The sequence below is a fragment of the Arvicanthis niloticus genome, chromosome 30 (genome assembly GCF_011762505.2).
Source record: "Arvicanthis niloticus isolate mArvNil1 chromosome 30, mArvNil1.pat.X, whole genome shotgun sequence".
NCBI lineage: Eukaryota > Metazoa > Chordata > Mammalia > Rodentia > Muridae > Arvicanthis > Arvicanthis niloticus.
The window spans coordinates 4,302,135-4,325,585 of record NC_133438.1 but is presented as its reverse complement, the minus strand read 5'-3'; the positions used below and the strand labels follow the sequence as shown (position 1 = coordinate 4,325,585).

General features: G+C 44.7%; 1 protein-coding gene and 1 long non-coding RNA gene across 5 annotated transcripts; one reads left to right on the top strand and one right to left on the bottom strand.

Annotated features, from left to right (window-relative positions):
• Positions 1–6,705: 6,705 nt before the first annotated feature.
• On the top strand, positions 6,706–19,594 carry Znf471 (zinc finger protein 471). Of its 4 annotated transcripts, none has more exons than XM_076927576.1 (5): positions 6,706–6,978; positions 11,369–11,458; positions 12,581–12,707; positions 14,695–14,790; positions 17,552–19,594. In XM_076927576.1, the coding sequence occupies exons 2-5, from the start codon at positions 11,426–11,428 to the stop codon at positions 19,174–19,176; spliced, it is 1,881 nt and encodes a 626-aa protein (XP_076783691.1). In that variant the 5' UTR covers positions 6,706–6,978; positions 11,369–11,425; the 3' UTR covers positions 19,177–19,594. The 4 variants fall into 4 exon arrangements, with proteins under 4 accessions (XP_076783691.1, XP_076783690.1, XP_076783692.1 ...); XM_076927575.1 differs by having other exon boundaries at positions 6,706–6,983; XM_076927577.1 differs by having other exon boundaries at positions 6,706–7,075.
• LOC143440804 (uncharacterized) lies at positions 18,876–22,453 on the bottom strand. The gene is made up of 2 exons (XR_013108198.1): positions 21,118–22,453; positions 18,876–19,973 (listed from the first exon to the last, which is right to left on the bottom strand). It is a non-coding gene; the product is annotated as an uncharacterized LOC143440804 (long non-coding RNA).
• Positions 22,454–23,451: the final 998 nt, after the last annotated feature.

The window sequence follows — 23,451 nt, the reverse complement described above, 5'->3', positions numbered from 1 at the left end:
GATCTTAATTGTTGTGTTTTATTACCTGTGAACAAGACTAGATAGATGACAGAGACCTCAGTGACTGATAAACATCAAAGAGAGAGATAGAGGCGTCTACCTGAGGTCGTGTTGAGTGGACATTTCAATGCACCCTTAATTCCTATAGATGTCAGTTTATCGGGGAACAATGATCAGTAGCATCTATGATAAACAGCGGTATCAGCACCAGAAAAATCCCCGAAGTGTCCTTGAAATGCTATTTCCTTGTTATCCTTTGTATTTGTTTGCCTTTTAATGCTGTGATAAACATCAAGACCAAATGAAATGCAGGGAGTAAAGGGTTAATTTCACCTTGCAGCTTACAGCAGTCTACTAGGAGTGGAACTCAGGGTTGGAACTCAAGGCAAGACCATGAAGCCTTTTGCTTACTGGCTTGCTCAGACTTGGTTGTTGTTTTGTTTTCCCACAGAGGACAATCTGCTCAAGGGAGACACCACCCACAGCTGAGCTCTCCATCAGTCATTAATTAAAAAAAAGAAACAACAAAACAAAGCAACAAAAACACCCCAGGGCTGGAGAGATGGTTCAGTAGTTAAGAGCACTGGTTACAATTCCTACATATGGCATGTCACAACTGTAACTGCAGTTCCAGGGGACCCGACACCCTCAACCAGATATACAAATAGGCAAAACACCAATGCACATAAAAATTTTAAAAAATCATTTAAAAAATGCCCCATGCAAATGCGTGTCCACCAACTGATCTGATGGAGATTATTCCCTCAGTTAAGGGCTCCTCTTCCCAGGAGATTCTAGCTTGTGTCCAGTTGAAAAACAATCTAGCCAGCACACTCTGTATCTTGGGTAGCTAGTTTATGAAGTTATGTCACAGTCTTAGGCTCTTCCTTGTCCTTTTGCCACAGTACCACAGTACCACGATTCCCAAAGACATGCCAAATTTTCCGGGTCCACTCCCCAATATTTTATGACTTGTGTTTTCATGATTTTTATTTGGTTGTTATTGTTGTTCTTCCAGACAGGGTTCCTTTATGTAGCACTTTGTGTAGCTGTCCTGGAACTGGCTCTGTAGATCAGCCTGGCCTCAAACCCAACTGAGCTGTCTGCTTCTGCGTCATGAGCACTAGGATTTGTGTGTGCCACCAGTTTCCAGCTTTGTCTTCAAAACTTTAAAAACTTTTTTTTTGTCTTTTCCCCCCTTCTCTCATATATTACATCCCAACTGTAGTCTCCCTCCCACCTCCCCTCTCCTCCAAAACCCCCATGCCCTACCCCTTACAGAGCATAACAAACTACAATGAGACCAGGCACATGCCATCACATCAAGGCTGAATGAGGCAACTCAGTAGAAGGATCCTTATGCAGGAAAAAGAGTCAGAGACAGACTCTGCTAGCACTGTTAGGAATCCCGAAAGAACACCAACCTGCTAAGCCTTAACATATGCAGAACCTAGGTCAGACCCCTACAGGCTCCATGATCTTTGAGATGCCCCATGAATTCATAATTTTGTGGCTGTGTTCTTGTGTCCCTGACTCCTCTGGTTCCCCTGACCACTGTTTGCTGGTCTCTTTGATGATCCTGCTAGGCCAGGGTCTCAGAACACTCTGGAGGCAGGGCAGACTGTAGGTCCAAGGTTTTGTGGCTGGATTGGTGTTCTAGTCCCAACCAGCCTTGCCTGGATACAGAAGATGGCTGGTTCAGGCCCCGGGCTCCCCATTACTAGGAATAAAAAGGAGTTTTGTGTGTTGACACATCAGCTGATGTAACCTCAGTGTAACCGCCTTGTGAGAACCAGCAATGATTGACTCCATTTCTCTGTTGCTGAATATTCAGGTTGCTTTAAAAAAAAAATCCGATAAGCATCTTATTTATCCATGTTTGGGGGGAACCTGGGAAGTTACATGAACATCTCCGGGGCAGAGACGTAATAGGAGATACCTGGATCATGCTTCCTTACTCACTGCGGGCCAACGTGAGAACTGTTGCTGGGTCTGGACAGTAGCCACCATCCAGCTGCTACCAGCTGTCAGTCAGAACATCATCGAACTGGACTCCGGTACTTACGGAGACCTCTGACTAGAGACTCCGTTGAGCTGGTGGCCTTTTAGGAGTCCACGAAAAGGATATTTCCCACCACCCCTTCCAGTAAAATTAGGATTGGTCTGGAAGCCAAGCTTACTGAGTACACAAATACACTATTATCAGTGTCTTAAGGAGTCCCTTCTTTTCAAGGCATTGAGTCTGGAGTAACTTGTCCCAGAATGTGAATGTCTAGCTGGGGGAAGCATGTGAGAAAATTTTGGCTTAACAGCACAACCTCTCTGGCTGAAGAGATGAATCATTGGTTAAGAGCACTGGCTGCTCTTTCAGAGGACCCTGGTTCAACCACATTCCCAGCAACCACATGGCAGGTCCCATTTAACTCCAGTTCCAGGGGCTCCAATACCCTTACATAAACAAATGTACAGGCAAAACACCAATGCACATAAAATAAATGAAAATAGAAAAGAGAGAGCAACATCTTAGTAGTAGGACCCAAACTATTCCATGTTTTGAAAACAGGTTGGCTGAGTGTGGTAGTGTGTGATACAAGAGAATCACTGGGGCCCAGAACTTCCGGGCAAAAATAGTCCACCTAAAAAAGAAAAGAAAGGGGGGTTGGGGGAGAGAAAAAGGTGTATTTGAACACTCTTTCCAGCAGGTGGCACTAGAGTACTGTGAAACATCCTTTAATACCCTGGTACTTTTAAAAATTAAAAACCCTTTCATGTGTTAACCCCAGATTGAGTCAATATCTTTTGATCCCTGTGTACAGCTTTGCAGAACAGAAATACAGATGTTTTGTTGAGACAGAATCTCACTATGTAGCTAAGGCTGGAATTGCCGGTCAGCACCATCCCTGATATCCCCACCCCCCCACCCCCCACCCCGTGATTGATTGAACCAAAGCCTCCCCACTTTCAGGTTTATACTAAGCTGCCTCTGCACATTCCATAAGACATTTGAATCCAGTGCAATTTACCTTCCTTCCCTACAACGTAGTTTTCGTGTGTCAGTTGAGTTCTGGCATCGACACCCCCACTGTAGAAACACTAACCCAAGGAGATTAATACCGAAAGGACAGAGTCAGCCAGAGCCAGGCTGACTCCATGGCAGGCTGCAAACTGGCAGTTTGGGAGACTAGGCCCAAGTTTCTGTTTCCCAGGACTAAACAAGACCAGAAGAAGACAAATCCAGGAAGAACCACCCCTCCGCAGGCAGCCAGTCAGGAAGCTGCCCCACCACCTAGCTTGAGCCAAGTATAGTTAATCAGCAAAGCCCCCCAAGTCCCCCAGAGCCTTAACCAATCACAAAGGCGCCCATACCCCCTGGAGAAAGAGCCAACCAATCAAGGGAAAGAAAGGTAAAAGTCACCCACTCCTACCCTAACAGGCTTTAAACTGACCCTGCAGAGTCCACGCCTGTCTTCCATCCTGGTGTACCGTGGACCCCTGCATGCACGCTCTCTGCAGAGTAAACGGTCTTTACTGTTGCTTACCACTGCAGTCTGGGGTAGCATTTGTTGCAAGTAACAGAGCCTACAATACATTTACCCTTTACCTCAGTTGCAGAATTAGACCATCTTGTTTTCTGTCTAGGAACACGAAAAAGTACAGAAAGTCAGAACAGATGTCTAGATGGTGAGACCAACAGGTTTTTTGTCCATCTGTCTGTCCATCCACCCATATCCACCTACCATCTGCCTCTCCATCTATCAGTAATTCATGTCTATTTGTCTATTCATCTACCATATATTCTTCACTTTTTTATCACTTTTTTTTATCACTCATCTATGTGCTCTTCCAACATTTCCACAAGGTGGAAAATAGCCTTTTTTTTTCTTTTGTTTTTCGAGACAGGGTTTCTCTGTGTAGTCCTGGCTGTCCTGGAACTGACTCTGTAGACCAGGCTGGCCTCGAACTCAGAAATCTGCCTGCCTCTGCCTCCCAGGTGCTGGGATTAAAGGCGTGCGCCACCACCGCCCGGCGCCTTTTGTTTTTTTGTAAGGACATTTCAATCACATATGAGTTTCTGTTAATAAAGTGATTACATGACTTGTTTTTGCAAATTTATGTTTTCTTCACTTCTGCACCTCCAGTTCCTGGGAGCCAAAAGTGTTTTGAAAGAGGATTTCATTCTAGCTGAGGCTACTCTGGAACTCACTATGAAACCAAGGCTGGATTTGAATTTGTGGCAATTCTCCTGCCTCAGTGGAGTGCTGAGACTGCAGGAATCAGCCACTATACTCAACATAGTTAGTTAAGGAGGGTTTTCTCAACTGGGGAGTTGAGACCTCTTTGGGGGGGAGTTCAGCACACCCTTTCACAGGAATTGCATATTAGATATCCTGAATATCAGATAATTACATTATGATTTATAACAGTAGCAAAAATCACAGTTATGAAGTAGCAATAGAAATAATTTTATAGTCGGAGGGAACTGTATTAAAGGGTCGCAGCATTAGGAAGGCTGAGAACCACTGTGTTAAGGCACTTTATTTGACTACAGGGAGCTAGCTTGTTGCCAGTGGAGCCAACCAAGTGCTAAGACAGCTGTAACTCACAGTTCTATTTTTGGAGTGGGGGAGGATGGGAGATGAGGGTGTGTGTGTGTGTGTGGGTCATGGGATAGATAAAGGTAACATTGATTATCAGTAGCCCATGACTTAATCAATCATACCTACCCAGTAAAGCCTCAGCTTCTTCCCCTTACCCCCATCAATTCAAGGCTTTCAGAAAGACCAAGAAGAGTACAGCCATGTGCTAGGAGAGTGACACACTTCAACCCTGTGGGGACAGAAGCTTTGACTCTTATGGACCTTCTGGACTTTGTCTTCAACTTGTTCATTTGTGTTTTTTAAAGTCTCCTATAATAAACAAGAAGAAGAAGAAGAAAAATCCATGTTTTCCTGATATCTCTCACTCAAATTAATAGAACTCAAGAAGCAAGGGTGGTAGAAACCGCAGTCTAGAGTCAGAAACACAGGCAAAACAAGTGAAGTTTGGGAGTTCCGTCACAGACAGTGGGGAGTTTTGTAGGGACAAGCCTTCAACTCCAGGTAGTGTCAAAATTGAATTGATGACAACCAGCAGTTATCTTTTATGGGATAGGTTTTCAAAGATGTTGAAATGTTATCTGAAGAAATTAGGAACTATATGATACACCCGTTCTACTTTATATTTCTTTGTTACCCTTATCCTCCCCCCACCCCCCATTTATCAGGTCTGTCTTTGTCTGTGGAAATTAAGATCTAAGAAGCCAGGGACTTGTGTTTGCTTCCTTTTTTCTCTCTTCATCCAAGTGGCTTCTCCTTATTTGTTTCAACTTTTAATACAAGTATTGATTTCTTGATCCTTCAAAGGAGGGATAATTTCTAGTTTGGCAAAAGGCAGAAAAAAAATCTGACTCTTGTATTTTGGTTCCTATGATGTTGTCGCATTTGCTGCTTCCGACACTAACAACGGCATTCTCATTTGTAGGTGAAACATGCTGGTTTGCCCATCACGGAGGTGATTAACATGAGTGGGAGGGAGGAGGCAATCAGATGCAGAATAGTGGCTGTTCTTGTTGTGGCAAAGCTTAGCCTGCAAAGGCTAAACTTCCAAGCTTGCCGTCCTGGGGGCTCACATCTTTAATCTCAATTTGGAAGACGGATACAGAAAGATCAAGCGTTCAGAGTCATCCTTGGCTGCTTACCCATTTCGGAGGTTAGTCTGGGCTAACCACCTCAAATCTCCTTCTCTAAAAAAAATCATAGTCTCAAAAACTAACAATAAAGATCGAGCTTGGTTAAGTAATGGACAGTGACATCAAGGAATCTCACACATGGATAGTGTGAGTCTCCGCAGCAGCTGGTAACTAGTGGGAGCTAGGGACACTTCTGGTCTCCAGGCAGGATGGGAATCCTAACGAGCTGGCGCAAGAGTCGCCCTAACCCACAAGGCCAAGAACCCTGGGCAACCCATCTGCATAATCTCGCACTCAGCCACACAATGTAGCAGCTCTCATCCCTCTGCAACCTGCTGTAGTAGAACAACCTTAAGCCGTGCCCTTCTCAAGCCCTGCCCTTTTCCTCTGACTCCTCTGAGAACCCGCCCCTTCTTTAAGCCACGCCCTCACCTCAGTCGGCTGGGAGAACCTCCCTACTTGCTAAGCCCTGCCCCTCATCTCAGAATAGTGTGAACCCTCCCCTTTTCCGCTTAGCCGCTCCCTCACCGTGCACCTTGCTGACACCCTGCTCTTTTGCCTCAAGTCCCTCCTCTTACCTCTTTTTCTGAGAACCCGCCCTTTTCCACCGAGTCCCGCCCCCTAGACTCTGCTGAGAACCAGCCCCTTCTCCAAGCTCTGTCCTCATCTCTGCGGAGAACCGCCCTGCTTGATAAGCCCCGCCCCTTACTTCAGCTGAGAACCCACCCCTTTACCTCTTAGCGCCGCCTTTACGGGGGAGACGCTGAGAACCCGCCCCTTCTCCTCCAAGCTCCGCCCTCACCTCCGTGGGCCAAGACCAAACCTTCTTGTTAAGCCCCGCCCTCACTTCAGTCTGCTTAGAACCCGCCCTACTTGATAACCCCGCCCCTCACCTAATCCTGATAAGCTCCCGCCCCTTCTCCGTTTAGCACCGCCCTCTCCAAGGACTCTGTTGAGAACCCGCCCCTTATCCACCAAGCCCCGCCCCTTAGTCCAGAGTCCGCTGGAAGTCTTTCCTACTAAGCCCAGCCCCTCACATCGGACATCTGAGACCCTTGCTCTTCTCGGTTTAGCCTTGTCTTCACCCTCAGACTACGATACTGTTCTTCTCTGTAAGACCCGCTTCTCATCGCAGACTTAAGCCCCGCCTTTCTCAGATTAGGCTCTTCTGTTGTCGCTGGCAGAGGCTGCGCTTGCGCACACATAGCTTGTTTGGACCCTCCCAGCGTTCTTCGGTTGACAGCGTCTGGGTAAGGTGGGTGGCGGGTGTTAGGGAGTGGGAGCCCGAGCGCTGCGGGCAGGGGCGATCCTTGTGGTCCTTGTGGTCCCTGTGTTTTCTGTCTGGAGGTAGGCGGGCGGATGCGTGGAATCTGCGGGCGCGAGGGCTCAGACGACTGGGCGTCCGGATCTAAGTCTGTGCTTGCGTGTTCCAGGCCAGCGTGTGTGAGAAAAGAACTGGGCTGTGAGTTTTCAGTGTGAGAGAGGGAGGCAGTCTGAGAGAAATAAATGCTGTGCATGTGAGAGGACTGTGAAATGTATGGTAGGTCTGTCTTCCGGTAGTCTGCATTACAGCACTTAAATGCTTGAAATCTCCAAAGTAATAAATCTTGTTGACCGCTCATGATTGATGGCTGACAGATTCAAGGTAGCTTCAGGGTCGGGACTGATCCATCGCAGACGCTAAACGGGATTATGGGATTAGGACTCTCAGTCCCAAACCCCGTCCGGGAGAAGAGAGGGACTGAGGGGTAAATTGATCACCAGAGGTTAGTCCTTTTGTTGGTGTTTTGAGACAGAGTGTCATGTACCCCCAGGCAATCCTCCTCCCTATTATGTGAGTAGAAGATGACTTTGAACCCCTGGCCTTCCTAACTCAGCCTTCCAAGTGCTGTGATTACTGGCATGTGCAACCCATACTCAGATGAATGATTTACACAGCCATGCTTAAGTAATAAAGTGACCATAGAGACTCGAAAGGATTCAAAGAGCTTTCTGACAGGGATATCTCTGCTGGAAATCCTTGAGTGAAGCTGGGAATGTGAAGACAGGATTGTGTTGGAGACTTCAAGATGTTGGAGATACTAGAGTCGTGGGATACCTGCAGTTTGAGTGTGGAACCAGCCCAAGAGAGAGAAGTACGCTGTAGTCAACAAAGTCGAAAGGATTTGGAGATCTGAATGACAACAGACGTGGAGATGGCAGAATTTAGAGTTTGCCCTGCTGGTTTTTGGTCTTTCTTTGGTCCAGTATTGATTTCCTCATTGTGTTCCTTTCCCTCCCTTTTAGAATGTGTTTTGTTTTTTAAAGATTTACTTATTTGACTTGTGTGGTTATTTTGCCTGTATGCATATGTATGTACAACAAATGCATGCCTGTGCCATGGATCTCCTGGAACTGGAGTTACAGGCGGTTGTAAGCTGCCATATGTATGGTTGCTGGTAATTGAACCCCAGGCCTCTAGAACAGCCAGTGCTCCTAGATGCTGAGTCATTTCTCCAGCCCCACTTTTGGAAATAATGTATATCCTTTGGCATTGTATGTTGGAAGTATGTGATCTGCTTTTTAATTTTGACTTGACAGGGGTTATAGTTAAGAGATTGCATGAGTCTCAGAAGCTGACTTTGACTTTGGACTTTAGTGTTGAGACTGTGATGGACTCTGAAGGCCTTTGAAGCTGAACTGAATGCATTTTTGCATTATGATATGACTACAAGCCTATGGGGACCAGGGAGTGGAATGTGGTGGTTTGAATAAGAATGGCCCCTCGTAGGTTCATATGTTTGAATGCTTAATCTTCAGGGTACTACTTGAGAAGATGTGGCCTTGTTGGAGTAGGTGTGGTCTATGTTGGAGTGGGTGCGGCCTTATTGGAGGAAGTGTGTTTCACCGGGTGGGGGTGGGCTTTGGGGATTCAAAAGGTCAAGCCAGGCCCAGTGGCTCTTCTAGCTGCCTGTGGTTCTGGATATAGAACTCTCAACTACTTCTCTAGAACTATGTCTGTCTGTGCCTCTATGCTCCGGGGCTGATGATAATGGACTGAACCTCTGAAACTTTAAGCAGGCCCCAATGGAATACTCTCTCTTACAGGAGTGCCATAGTCTCTTGGGAGATGTTAGAAGATATAGGAAGTGAAGGGTTAACTGAAAGGGCAACTCCAGTGCAGAATTCAGGAAGATGTCATCTATGATCAGGTGAAACTGGGGTGATACAGAAGTTTTGGAGTTACTCGTGCTCCGACAAGTAACTCTTTACCCATGCTCCATAAATAAGCCCAATAAACCCATTGTTTCACCAAGTTGGATTTTTGTGGGCTCACTACTTTGGTCTGTCACTGGTACCCCTATCTGAGGTAAACAGAGCTTATTCTATGTCTCCTCAGAAAAAGCCTGTGCATCGAGAACCAGATGTACTAATATATCAAATATCAGCAAATGCATGAAGCTCCTTGGAGAGGTTGAATGAGAAGGATCATGGTATACACTTGTGTGTGTGTCTGTGTGTCTGTGTGTGTTCAAGAAACTGGGCTGTGAAGGACTATGTCGGTGTGCATGAGAGAGATCAATGCACAAGAAGATTGGAGTATGCCTGTATCTGGCCTGTGTGACTGTGTGCACATTTGACTGACTGGAATGAGGAATAACAGTGTGTGTTTTGTTTGTGTGAGAAAGTAAGTTACTAGGGATATATATACATATACATCATATACATATATATGTATATATACACACACACATATGTTACAGAATATGTGTGTGTGAAACAAGATGGAATATATAAGCAACTAGCATTATCTCTGAAAGATACCATTGTGAGTGTGTGAAAGGCCACTATGTTTTCCTTTCTTTTATTATTGATTTTGTATTAAAATTTTTATTGTTTTTAAATTAGCTTATGAAATAATAGATTCTATTATGGCTCTTTCCTATTGGTCCTCTTCCCTCGTTCTTTTCCTAAGCCCCCAACTCCTTCTTGTTAGTCCTTTCCTCTCCCCCAAAAGTGCTTCTTTACAGCCTAAAAGAATTCCGTCATGTGTACATACCATATTTTCTTTCCCCATTCATTGTTGATGGACATCTAGACTGATACCATCTTTCAGTTGTTATGTTCATGTATCTCTGAATGTGTAAGTCTGCCTGAGGTAGGCTATAGAGTCCCTTGGGGAAATGCCCTGGAGTGGTATAGGTCTGTTTTTCTTTTCTTTTCTTTTTTATTTTTTTGAGAAATTTTATACTGATTTCCATAGTGAAGGCATTAGTTTATACTTTCATGTCCCTGTAGGGACTATGCATTGCCAGCTTATCAGTTACTTTTCTCATTGCTCTGACAAAATTCCTGACAAAAAAAAAAAAAACCTCACGACTTGAATACAGTCTGTCGTGACACAGAAGTCACGTGTGAGGACACTGGTCACATTGCCTTTGAAGGCTAGAAGCAGAGAGCCATGGACTGATAGCTGACTTGCCTCTTTTGTCGTTTTTTTTTTGTCTGTTTGTTTTTGTTCTGTTTTGTTGTTTTTATTTGGTTTTGTTTTCTTGTTTTAAATTAATGAGAGATCTCAGCCCATGGGATGGTGCTACCCTCAGGCTGAATCTACTTCTTTTGTCAAACCTCACTGGAAAAACTTTCACAGCTGTGCCAAGCATTATGTCTCCTGAGAGATTTTGTGGTTTATTTAATTTACTTGAAATATTTTTTTTTCATAAATATATTCTGATCAGGGTTTCTCCTCACCTTTCTAACTCCATGCCTTCTCTTTCTCTCTTTAGAAAACAAAAAAAGGTGAATAATAAAACAGATAAACAAACAAAAAAAAACCAAAACAGAAAAAAAGGCAAAGAAAAGGCATGAGAAACACAGACACACAGACACACAGCCATGCTACAGACACACAGACACACATACAAACAAACCCCAGAAAAACACAAAATCAGAAACCACAATGATATAGGCAGCAAATCAGTAAGGTATAGAAAATGCCCAGACAAAGTAAAACATTATGAGACTTAAAAAGCCTTTTTATTGAGTCCATTTTGTGTTGGCCATCTACTGCCTTGAAGCCCTTGAGCACAGCTTGTATCCACGGTGAGACTCCATTCGGTAGAGGTTGACAATTGGAGATAGCTTCTGCATTAGGAATGGAGGGGCTCATATCCACTTCCACTGTCAGCACTGGGACCTCTTTTGGCTTGGATTCCTGCAGGTTCAGTGCATGCATGCTGCCACAGTGTGTTTATGTGAGCATCAGTGCTGTTGTGTCTAGAAGACACTGGAACTTTCCTTGGCATCCTCCATCCCCACTGGCTCTTCCACCTCCTCTTCCATATAGTTCCCTAATCCCTGAGAGGACTGAACTGAGTGTTCCAAGGTCTCTCACTCTGTGCACACTGTCCAGTGGCTTGCCTTTGTGTTAGTTCTCATCTCCTGCGAGAGGAAGCTTCTCTGATAGTAGGTGAACATCAGACATGATTCCCAGCTTGATGTTGTAGGTGATTTTAGATCCACGTTGACTAAAGTTGAAGCATCACGCCTGTTCTCAGTCAGCTAAAACCTGGGAGGAAAGAAAGACAAGGGACAGTTGGCACTGGTAATGCTGGGAGAACAATGGAGACCTTGGCTTTCAGATATCCTCTCTTCCCCTAGGCTGGACTTCCCAGGACACAGTTGTTCTCCAAGAGAGAAACCAGGAGGAGACAAGACATGACCGTTGAACTAATGAAAGCCATGCTACAGGTTAGTTTATGTCCTGCATGAGAAGGAGTCTTGATTAGCACTAAGTAATGCTACTTGGGGAATTCTGATGAGTAGTCTGTCCCAGGGCTTGGTCACCCTTCTCCCTCAGGACATTATTACCTCGACTGCCTAGTGGGTGACTGATAACTATGATAAGGCGTGGACTCCACTCAGAGCCCCTTCGTCTTCACGCTCCGTATATCCTCTTTATGATGCAGAATCTTACTAGTTCATGGTCAAGCCATCTTGAATGTGCCAGGTATCATTGGATCCTGAAAGTTAAGGAGGATTGGGCCTGATTAGTACTTAGATGAGAGACAGAGCCGGCTTCAAACCTGTAGTAACCCTCCTGCTTCAGTCTAGAAGGATTCAAGGTTTGTACCACCATGCCTTGTCAAAAGATTTGTTTCCTTTTTACACCAAACAGAGGTATCTCAGTACTAGTATGAGTTGGGTCCCAGGTTAGATGGACATGCAAAGCCCCTCCCATGTACCCCTCCACATGAATTTTAGTCCAAGTCTCTTATAACATGGAGCTTGTAATTAGCATCTGAATTCAAGGAAGTCTTGTGACGTTCGACCCTCAGCCGGTGATATCTGACACTGTTTGGGAATGTGTGTCAGGACTGGATTAGACTAGAGGTATTCCACCTGCTGCCCACAGCGGAGCTGGCTGGATGCAGGTAGGCAGATCCTACGTATTTTGGTCATCAGAGATCATGGGTGTTTTGAGAGTGTGGGAGGAGAAAAGGAGTGTTTTGTTTGTTTTTTAATATTCTGTCACTCACATGAGTCATTTTATTCTTTTTCTTTTTGTTTTGAGGTGGCAGGAGGTGGCCCAACGTGTTGGCCAAGCTGGCTTTAAACTCCCAGACACAAACATCTTCACTTCCCAAGTGTTCACACTTCATCTCTGTCCCACTCCCAGCCAACTACTCGCTTGTTTTCTATCTACATTATTTGAACTTTCCAGACATTTCTAATAAGTGCAGTGATGCAAGGTGTAGTTCTTGTGTCTTCTCTCACTGAGCAACTGACTCGAAAGGGGGAGCTCTTTCCTCTCCCCCAAACAAAAGAATAAAAACATAACAAACATTTGCAAATGTATTTGTGTCATCTCAGGACTCGGTGACATTCAAAGACGTTGCCATAGACTTTTCTCAGGAGGAATGGGAGTGGCTGAATCCTGCTCAGAGGAGTTTGTACAGGACCGTGGTGCTGGAGAACTATCGGAACTTGGTTTCAGTGGGTGAGCAATCCTCTCCGTGGATAACCCAGAATCTGCTCCTAGGCATCTTTTGCACTTTTATTGCCAAAGCAGGGTTAGATGAAATATTTAGGTGCAGTCTGTGAATTTGACGTATATCAGATGCTGGCAGTTATATCTTTAGCAATTGGAACAGCAGACATGGGGAGCACTGTGGCAGGCACCTCTGTTCTGTGTTGCCTTTATGTTACAGTTCTGCTATTCTCATTACTGTAACTGTTATACCTCTGAGGGGAAAGGATTCCCCAATGTGTTACAGCTCTGGGGGTCGGGGAGGGGATGCAAGGAGATTTCTCCAAGGGAAAGGTATCCTGGCAGTCAGGAGTGGGAGGAATACCAAAAAGTTACATCATACACCAAATCTTACACAAGAGGGTTATTGGGAGAGACACAAGCGGGTGGCTGCCTTTGCTTGGGTGAGAAGCAGCAGGGAACTGAGGGGAAGCAGGCATTGTGTAGTTACTGTTTCTTGGGGGAATGGGGGTGGGGGTGCAAGTAGGGGTGGCAGAGATTTCCAGGGTGGGGATTGGTGGGATTTCAAGTCCAGAGCTCTGGCTTTTTACTCTGTGTGTGTGTGTGTGTGTGTGTGTGTGTGTGTGTGTGTGTGTGTGTGTGTTGGAGTGGTCCTGCTGTTACGGCAGTGAGAGTGTTCTATATGTGGAACCTGGAGGTTTGTGGTCCTAAGGTGAGGTGCCTGGCTACTGGAGAGCCTCAAGGGTCTTAAAACTGGTAGGAAGTAACAGGGCTAGAGAAGAATATGGCTACTGGTGACTAAAAATATAGAAAATCACTTTTCAAATATGTATCCTAAATTTTTTATTACATTGATTTTTATTAGTGGGAGGGGCATGTGCATGTCACATACAGATTGGAGTATGATTTACAGAACTTGGGTCAGCTCAGGTCATCAGGCTTGGTTAGCAGGTGGCTTTACTTTCTGAGCCATCTCACTTACCTCCAAAATATCTATCTTTGTTGTTAATTTATGATAAATAAGTAAAACACAATGTCTTAAAATATCTTCAGATGCTTGGATCTTGTAGATGCTGATATGGCCCCTTCTAAGCCTAGGAGATATCCTGGAAGTAAAAACTATAGAGGCTCTGGGTCCTTTCATTGTCTACTGAAGAGTATTGTTTGTTTTGATACAGTGTTTCAATGCTGGGACTATACTCACAGCTACTGTGCTTTGGTCTGTTTTAGACAGATAGTTCATTTGACTCAAACTCCAAACTGTCTCTAGTAGCCTTTAAAAATTTATTTATTTTAATTTTAAAAAGAGATTTCATTTGTATTTTAAAAATACATTTAAAAAATATGTATATGCTGCCAGGTAGTACATGTGTTTAATCCCAGCCCTTGGGAGGCAGAGGCAGAGACAAGTAGATCTCTGAGTTAAAGGCTAGTCTAGTCTACAGAGTGAGTTCCAGGATAGCCAGGGCTACACAGAGAAATCCTGATTCAAAAACAAAACAAAACAAAAATGTATATGTGTCTACCTGGAGGTATGTACATTGAGTGTGGTTGCCTGCACAAGAGGGTCTTAAATCTCCTGGGGCTGAAGTCAGAGGTGTTGCTGACTGCTAATTATGGGGGCTGTGAATTGAACCTATTTCTTAAAAACAAAAAACAAAACAAAACAAAACAAAACATGAGCTGCCAAGCACTGAGACATCTCTTTACATCTATCTCCTAGCAGGTCATTAAAAAAAAAATCTCATTTATTACTATGATGGCCCTTTAACCACCCCTCCCCCAGCTAAGTTCTCACCCTTCCCCCACTCCATAAGAAACAGTGATTGCTGTAAGGGACTATTGACAGCTGCCACCAGACTATTCCAGAGTTTTCTGTAGTCTATCCTTCAAATGTGCTTGATCCCTTTATTTTGTGGTTGCATCAGATTTAAGGAGCTGACTTAGGTATTGAACCAAAACATGGCCTATTTTTGTGTCTTTTTTTTTTTTTCAGGAGCTTGCATTTCCAAACCATCTCTAATCTCCTTATTGGAGCATGGGAAGGAGCCTTGGGAGGCGAAGGGTCAGGTGACAAGAAGCACAGTACGAGGTGAGAATTCAAGAAGCAGGTTAAAAAAAAAACCTTTCTAGGGAATGGTTCCACTCTCTTCAGTGGGCCTTACCTGGGCTGAGGTTGCCCGGAAACTCTTCCTAAGCCTTAGGGTCCTGGGTGTGAGTTGAACTTTCCTTGCTTGGAATGGATTCCTTTCTACTTCACTCTCCTCTCCTCTGCTTTCCTCTCGTCTGTGTAGTAAGTCATTTTGTACAAAGGAGAATGTCCTAGTTCCACTTCAGTTGCTGTGATGAAGCTCTCTGACAACAGCAGCTTTAAGGGGGACAGTGTTTATTTTAGCTTGCAGTTCTGCATTGTAGTCCATCATTGTGGGGAATTCATAGCAGCATGATGTTGAAACAGCTGCTCGCAGAGCGGAGAGAGTGGAAGCATGCTTGCCTGTTACAAAGCTAGCTTTCTCTACTCATGTACAGTCCTGTTGTTTAAAAACCAAAAATCCTAGCCATTCGATTTTACCAACGAAGACTCCAGCTGGATGCTGGGGTGACAGTTCGCTAGCTCAAAGAGGCAGAGAAAGCACCCAGCTGCCCTTCATATTCACCGATGCCCCAGAACGAAGAAGACTCTTTATTCTTCCCCACCCTGTCTTAAAAAGTGCCCTTCTCCTCAGTGTCTCTCCTTTCTGTTTACTTGTGTCCACACCCTATCGGCTGGTTACTTGCTCTGCCTCTTGACCTAGGATTGACTAGGTTTTCCCAGTTCACAATCTTGGAGTTCCCAGTGTGATCAAATATCCTGCAACAGAGTCCAGGGTCCCAAAGCTGAGAACGAATGGTGCGGCCTGTATTCAGGCTGGATCTTCCACATCCATTCAGACAGTCAAGGTGTCACGAGCCAATCTCAGCTCCATAGTCCTCCACTGAGACACCCTTTCCTAACCAGCAGATAACAACAAACTCCATATTGTTTAAAGCAATCTTTTCTTAAGATTCATTCATTTGCATGTATTCTGTATGTATACCTGGTTGTGAGCCACAATGTGGTTGCTGGAAATTGAACTCAGGACCTCTGGAAGAGCAGACAATTGAACCATCTCTTCTGCCTCCAAAACCCCATATTAACTGGCCTGAAAAGTGACACTTTTCCTAAGTTGTTGAAAATGAGAAAATGAATGAAAAAAAAAAATCCCTCACTATGAAGCCTGAGTTGGATGAGAAATAAAGAGTTTGGTGCACTGAGACACAAACACATAAAGGGTTTACTTAGTAGGACTGTTTTCTGATTATGAAATTATATTCTTAGTCAACAAAATGATGGACTGGGTATTAGGTCTATCTTGCACCTTACTGACATAAATTGGTATAGTTATGCTCTAATTGTATTTTGAGAGAAAAGTTTTATTTTAACAGGAAGGGTGATATGTAGGAGGAGCTAAGGTGGGAGGAGTACAGAGAGGAGGAGTACGGAGAGGAGGAGGAGAAAGAGAGGAGGAGCTAGGTGATGAGAGAGAAAGAGAGAGGGGGGCCAGACATGGAGGCAGATATTCACATGTCTCCGCCAGTCAAAGATAGTTGATATATCTAGATTGGGTATTAGGTTACACTTCTGATTGATATTGAGCATTACCAAACTTATAAAGCCTTTGATTAACATTAAAAAAATAGTATAAAAGCAAAAGTGGGGATGGGACAGGGGTTTTCTAGGGAGGGGAAATGGGGAAAGGGGATGGCATCTGAAATGTAAATAAAATATCCAATAAAAAAAAGAAATTATATTCATGCACTTGCCTTTAAATCCCAAGAGAAGTCATAAAGCATTGTGTGGCATGTGTGGTTGCTGGGAATCTCTAGAGAGTTCCGAGAAGCAGTAGTAATTAAATATATTGGTAGTTAAACAAAATGAACTTAACTATATATACTAATTAATTAAAAGTAGGAAAAAGGAGGCTGGAAAGTTATGTCGGTGGGTAAGACTGGGGTTCCATTCCCAACACCCAACTGTCCGCAACTCCAGTTCCAGGAGAACCTTCTGGCCTCTGTAGGCACCAGGCGTGCACATGGAATATAGACAGACATGCAGACAAATCATCCACACATATTGAATGAGTAAATAAATAAATAGTTTAAAAGGTAGGAGACATTACAGAAGTGAATTTAATTTGTATTCTGGCCAAATCAGCATTATCATTACAGATGACTTCTAGGACCTTATCTTACTCTTAGTTTACCTTGTCATTTCCCCATGTTGTTCTACATCTCTTCCCTGCTGCCATATTTGATTCTAGCACGACTTAAGAGAGGAAGGGCTTTTGTTTCTGGCACCTGGTTTCAGAGGTTTACATCTATAGTGAGCTGGCTCCATTGCTTTTGGACTGGTGGCCATGAAGTAGCATGGAGGAAGGGCATGGTGGAGAAAACCTCTTTAGTCATGGCAGCCAGAAAGCAAACAGAAGCCTGCCCCTGCTACGGAATTTCCTCCTTTTTTCTTTATTTCAATCTCTCAGTTTATAGGCTAGTGACACTCATGTCCAGGGAAGGTGTTACCTCCCTAATTAATGGATTTGGAAGCAACTTCACAGATACACCCAGAGGTGTGCTTTATCAGTGTCCTCTGCAGATTAATCATCACAAAGCTCTTATGCTCAGGGATATTTTTGCACATTTTCCAATATTGAAATATTGAAATATTTGTATGCAATTATATGGAATTTATGAAATTGTTTAGAATTGCTGCACTTGAAGTGCTGCTTTTGTTAATAGCACATGATGAAGAAGGCTTTTTGGTTTACATTTTTCAGGTGGAGAATCTGTACAGAAGACACAAGAATTATCTCTGAGGCAACTGGCGTTTGATGATGTGTCAGTGGAGAACACTGCACGTCTTGACCGTGAGTCTCTCACTTCTGGAAGAAAGCAGAGATGCAAAGACCTTTTTGATAGACAGATGATGAGCCATGAAATACTGAACCTGAAAGGAACAGTCACTCACAAAGGAACTCACACTAAAGAAATAGGCTACAAACACAGCACATCTTTAAGACCTGCCCATGTGGATCGTGTAGAAGAGAATATTTATACTCACAAGTCAAATAAGAAAAGCTTCTCCAAAAATCCCAAGGTACGAAAATACAAGAAGATCTGGGTAGGGAAGAACATGTTTAAATGCAGCGAATGTGAGAAAACCTTTACCCACAGTTCCTCTGTTACCGTTCATCAGAGAATTCACACGGGCGAAAAACCATACAAATGCACAGTCTGCGGAAAGGCCTTCAAGCAGAGCCACCACCTCGCTCAGCATCACACAACACACACCCACGAGAAACTCTTTGAGTGTAAGGAATGTAAGAAAGCCTTCAGCCAGAATTCATACCTTATTGTACACCAAAGAATCCACACTGGAGAAAAACCGTATAAGTGTAAGGAGTGTACAAAATCCTTCAGGCAGCCTGCCCACCTGGCTCAGCATCAGAGGATTCACACTGGGGAGAAACCCTATAAGTGTAAGGAATGTGGGAAGGCCTTCAGGGACAGTTCTACCTTTGCTCAACATCAGAGGTGTCACAGTGACAAACGGCCCTTTCAGTGTGTTGAGTGTGGTCAAGCCTTCAGGTACAACATGTCCCTAACGCGTCACTTTAGGCATTATCATACGGGAGAGAAGCCATTTGACTGTGCTGACTGTGGGAAAGTCTTCAGTGTTCACATAGGACTAACTTTGCACAGGAGAATTCACACCGGAGAGAAACCATACACATGTAACGTGTGCGGGAAAGCGTTCCGCAGTGGGTCAGCCTTGACTGTCCACCACAGGATTCACACAGGTGAGAAACCTTACAAGTGTGACATCTGTGGGAAAACCTTTAGCCATAGCATGTCCCTCACTGGCCATCAAAGAGTCCATTCTGGAGAGAAACCTTATAAATGCACGGAGTGTGGGAAAGCTTTTCGACAGAGTATACACCTTGTCGTTCACTCAAGAATTCATACTGGAGAAAAGCCCTATGAATGTAAGGAATGTGGGAAGGCCTTTAGAGAGGGTTCCCAGCTGACCACACATCAGAGAAACCACACAGGAGAAAAACCTTTTGAATGTAAGCAGTGTGGTAAATTTTTCAAAAGAAGTACCTATCTTACCAGACATCAGAAAATCCATACAGGAGAGAAACCTTATGAGTGTAACGAATGTGGCAAAACCTTCACGCATACTGCCTACCTTATCCGACATAAGAGGGTTCATACTGGAGAGAAGCCTTACAAGTGTACCGAATGTGGAAAGGCATTTGGTGATGGCTCCTCCCGAGCTCAGCATCAGAGACTTCACACTGGTCAGAGGCCCCATGTGTGTGAGAAATGTGGAAGGGCATTCAGAACAAAGTCATCCCTTAATTGTCACCAAAGGTGTCACACTGGAAAGAAACTGTAAAACTGTGTCCCCTGAGGCAAGCCCTTTAGCGGCTGATGAACCTGCAGCACATGAATTTTGCTTTCAGCCAGATTGTTTACAGTATTCTATGTGGACGATTTCACACAAGTAAGAGAGCTGTTAGGGGTGTAAGGGATGGGGAGAAGCCTTCAGCAAGTGTCTCAAACCATCCATCAGCGGTGAGTTGGTTGGTGATTGATGGAGTCATCTCAGGCATCCCTCTATGTCACCAAGTCCCGAGCATATACCTGCTAAGTATTTCTACTTATTTTTGTTCCTGTTAGCCTGTTCCCAAGCACGATTGTTTTGCTTGGACTTTTCCAAATGTCTGTATAATTGGTCTTGTTTCCTTCAAGTTTATTATTCATTTTACAGTCAGAAAAAAAATCTTTTTTAAAAATATATGTTATTTATCTAACTCTTCTAATACTCATTGTAAAATGTTTATTTAATGCATGTGAAATGCCCAGCAACATGGTCGACTGTATTAAAGCTGGATGGAGAACTTCCCTCCAGTGATCAGCACAGAACACAGAGGGGCTACACACAGAGGCAAAGGAACGTGATGGGGCATTCCTGAGCCAATGCTTTACTGGGTCCAGGGTTACAGATTTCCTTTGTTGAGTCGAAACAAGCAGGCCTGAGTTCTGGGTGGTCATCTTATGTGTAGAACGTGATCATTGTGACATACGTGCCCAGTCTATCTTCAGTGGTCCATTGAAAGAAGCGGTGAGAACAGGGAGCCCAGTTTGACAGAAGTGCTTCTGAGTTCTTATTCTTGGCACAGCTTGAGCCATCTGTGGATGGTGTGATAGTAGGAAGTGTCAGGGTGACTGACCTACACTTCCAGCCTGGGAAAACTTTAATGAAATAGATATCAAGAGAACATAAAATGATAGGACTTCAGCACACTGACCCATACAAAGTACTTAGAAAATATATTAGACCAGAAATATTATTTCTAAACCATAGCCTCTGGGACTTGGAATATGGCTTAGGTGATGATAACAATTTAGAAATTGAAAGTGTGTTCAAGTGGTTGACAATGAGCATGCGTAGTGTGTTTACGATGGGAAGTTTCTAATGATTCTAAGGTTATGGTTCCTTAATGGTAAAGAAATTGAATATGGTCTGGTATGTAGAATCTGTTTTAGGAAGTGCCTAGAAGTTAAAGATTGGAACAAAAAATTAGAATTTATTTGGGAAATAATATGCAAGTATATATATAGTCTAGACCAAAAAAGAAACATTCTTATATTTACTAACAGACCAGTCAGGCTGAAATAGTGAGCTCCAGATTCACCATGAGATCCTATCTCAAAATAAAAGATGGAGGGCAATAGAGTCCCAATTCTGACTTCTGCTTGCCACACATGCACACATGGGTGATCAAACCCACAAATGCGCACACACACATAAATAAATAAAAATAAAATTTAAGAGGGTGATTGTGGCTGGGTTTGGTGGCACACACATCTCATTCCAGCACTCTGAAGGTGGAGACAGGCGGGTCTCCAAGTTAGAGATCGGCCTGGTGTAGCAAGTTCTAGGGCAGTGAGGGCTACATAGTGAGACCTTGAATAAAAGCCAAATGAAAAGATCACATGGCGATGAGTACACACTGCAGAACTAGGAAAACAGGGGACCCAAACTTCCATTCTAGTTGTTCCAGAGACTGTGGGTGACTTTTGCAAAGTCTGTCTCATGGTAGGTTCCGATGGACTGGATGCCCGCCTTTCCTTGTTTATCCTAAGTTCATTCTCCCTTTATCCTCCCACCCCCCACATGATATATTACAGTTTAAGACTGAAAACTATTTTCCCCAGAGGCTTTTGCCAACTGGTTTCTTTGCCAACTGGTTTCTGTAACAGTAATTCACTAGGAGACAACAACAGATACCGGGGGCTGGGAGTTGGGGAGGAACCAGGGTATGTGTTTTACCTGCTCCTGCTTTGGGTGCTGATGCAGCTTCTGGTCTCTTCCCAGTTCCTTCACAAGTTCCAAGTTCTTCTGGCTCCAGCTTCTGTCAGGGCAGCTCTTAGGAGTTTAGCACCTGTAGAGGGCCCTGGCTCTTGGATCATGATAATGGTTCTGGATGGTTCTAAGTCAGCAGTTCTCAACCTGTGGGTTGTGACCCCTTTGGAGGTTGAAAGACCTTTTCACAGGGGTCACATATCAGATATCATGCATATCAGATATTTACATTTCTATTCATAACTAGCAAAATGACAGTTTTGAAGTAGCACCATACCATGAGGAACTGTATGAAAAAGCCGCAGGTTGGGAAAGGTTGAGAACCATAGTTCTAAGTCTTTAGAGTTGACTGAGAGTTTTGTTTAGCTTGTTAACCATGGTAAATCACATAAATTGATTTTTGGATGTTGAACTAGCCTTGCATTCCTGAACGAACCCCAGGTGGTCTTTTAGTGACCAAATTGAACATCCTTAATCTGAATGTTTACAATCTAAAATGCTCCAAAGTCGGAAACTTTCTGAATACTTAGATGACATCACAAGAGGCAAATTCTACTCTCATGTAACAGGTTGTAATAAAAATAAGAAAACTAAAAATGTGTTACCAAATTGTCAGGGTTGGGGAGATGGCTCAGTGGTTGCTGTTTTTGCAGAGGTCTTGGATTTGGTTCCCAGCACCCATGTAGTAGCTCACAACTGCCTGTAACCCTACTTCCAGAGGATGCTCTTTTCTAGCCTACACAAGAATAAAATAAAAACAAATCTTTCAGGGGCTGGAGAGATGACTCAGAGGTTAAGAGCACAGTCTGCTCTTCCAGAGATCTTGAGTTCAATTTCCAGCAACCATATGGTGGCTCACAACCATCTGTCCTGGGATCTGCTGCCCTCTTCTGGCATGCAGATGTACATACAGATAGAACACTCATTTACATTAAACAAACAAACCTTTAAAAAAATCTTTCAGGTGACAATCAGGTGCTGCAAGATTGTTTTTGCTTAAAAAATTTTTAGCATAAAATTTCCTTCAGGTTATATGAAGTGTTTGTGAAGCATAAGTGGTTTTTATATTTAGACTTTGATTTCCTTTCTAAAATATCTCATTATGGTATGCACATATTTCCAACTCAGAAAAAAATTAATCTAATGCTCTTGGTCTCAAACATTTTATATAAAGAATAAATTCTGCTTGCTCGGCGGTGGTGACACACACCTTTAAAACCAGCACTGCAGAGGCAGAGGCAGAGGCAGAGGCAGAGGCAGAGGCAGAGGCAGAGGCAGAGGCAGAGGCAGAGGCAGAGGCAGAGGCAGAGGCAGAGGCAGAGGCAGAGGCAGAGGCAGAGGCAGAGGCAGAGGCAGAGGCAGAGGCAGAGGCAGAGGCAGAGGCAGAGGCAGAGGCAGAGGCAGAGGCAGAGGCAGAGGCAGAGGCAGAGGCAGAGGCAGAGGCAGAGGCAGAGGCAGAGGCAGAGGCAGAGGCAGAGGCAGAGGCAGAGGCAGAGGCAGAGGCAGAGGCAGAGGCAGAGGCAGAGGCAGAGGCAGAGGCAGAGGCAGAGGCAGAGGCAGAGGCAGAGGCAGAGGCAGAGGCAGAGGCAGAGGCAGAGGCAGAGGCAGAGGCAGAGGCAGAGGCAGAGGCAGAGGCAGAGGCAGAGGCAGAGGCAGAGGCAGAGGCAGAGGCAGAGGCAGAGGCAGAGGCAGAGGCAGAGGCAGAGGCAGAGGCAGAGGCAGAGGCAGAGGCAGAGGCAGAGGCAGAGGCAGAGGCAGAGGCAGAGGCAGAGGCAGAGGCAGAGGCAGAGGCAGAGGCAGAGGCAGAGGCAGAGGCAGAGGCAGAGGCAGAGGCAGAGGCAGAGGCAGAGGCAGAGGCAGAGGCAGAGGCAGAGGCAGAGGCAGAGGCAGAGGCAGAGGCAGAGGCAGAGGCAGAGGCAGAGGCAGAGGCAGAGGCAGAGGCAGAGGCAGAGGCAGAGGCAGAGGCAGAGGCAGAGGCAGAGGCAGAGGCAGAGGCAGAGGCAGAGGCAGAGGCAGAGGCAGAGGCAGAGGCAGAGGCAGAGGCAGAGGCAGAGGCAGAGGCAGAGGCAGAGGCAGAGGCAGAGGCAGAGGCAGAGGCAGAGGCAGAGGCAGAGGCAGAGGCAGAGGCAGAGGCAGAGGCAGAGGCAGAGAGGAGGCAGGCAGATAGATCTTTTAAGTTCGAGGCCAGCCTGGTCTTCAGAGTGAGTTCCAGAACAGCCAGGACCACATAGCACCCTCTCAGATGAAAAGCGAATGTCAAAAACAGGCAGCTCACAGCCCTAAACGGGACATTTATATATA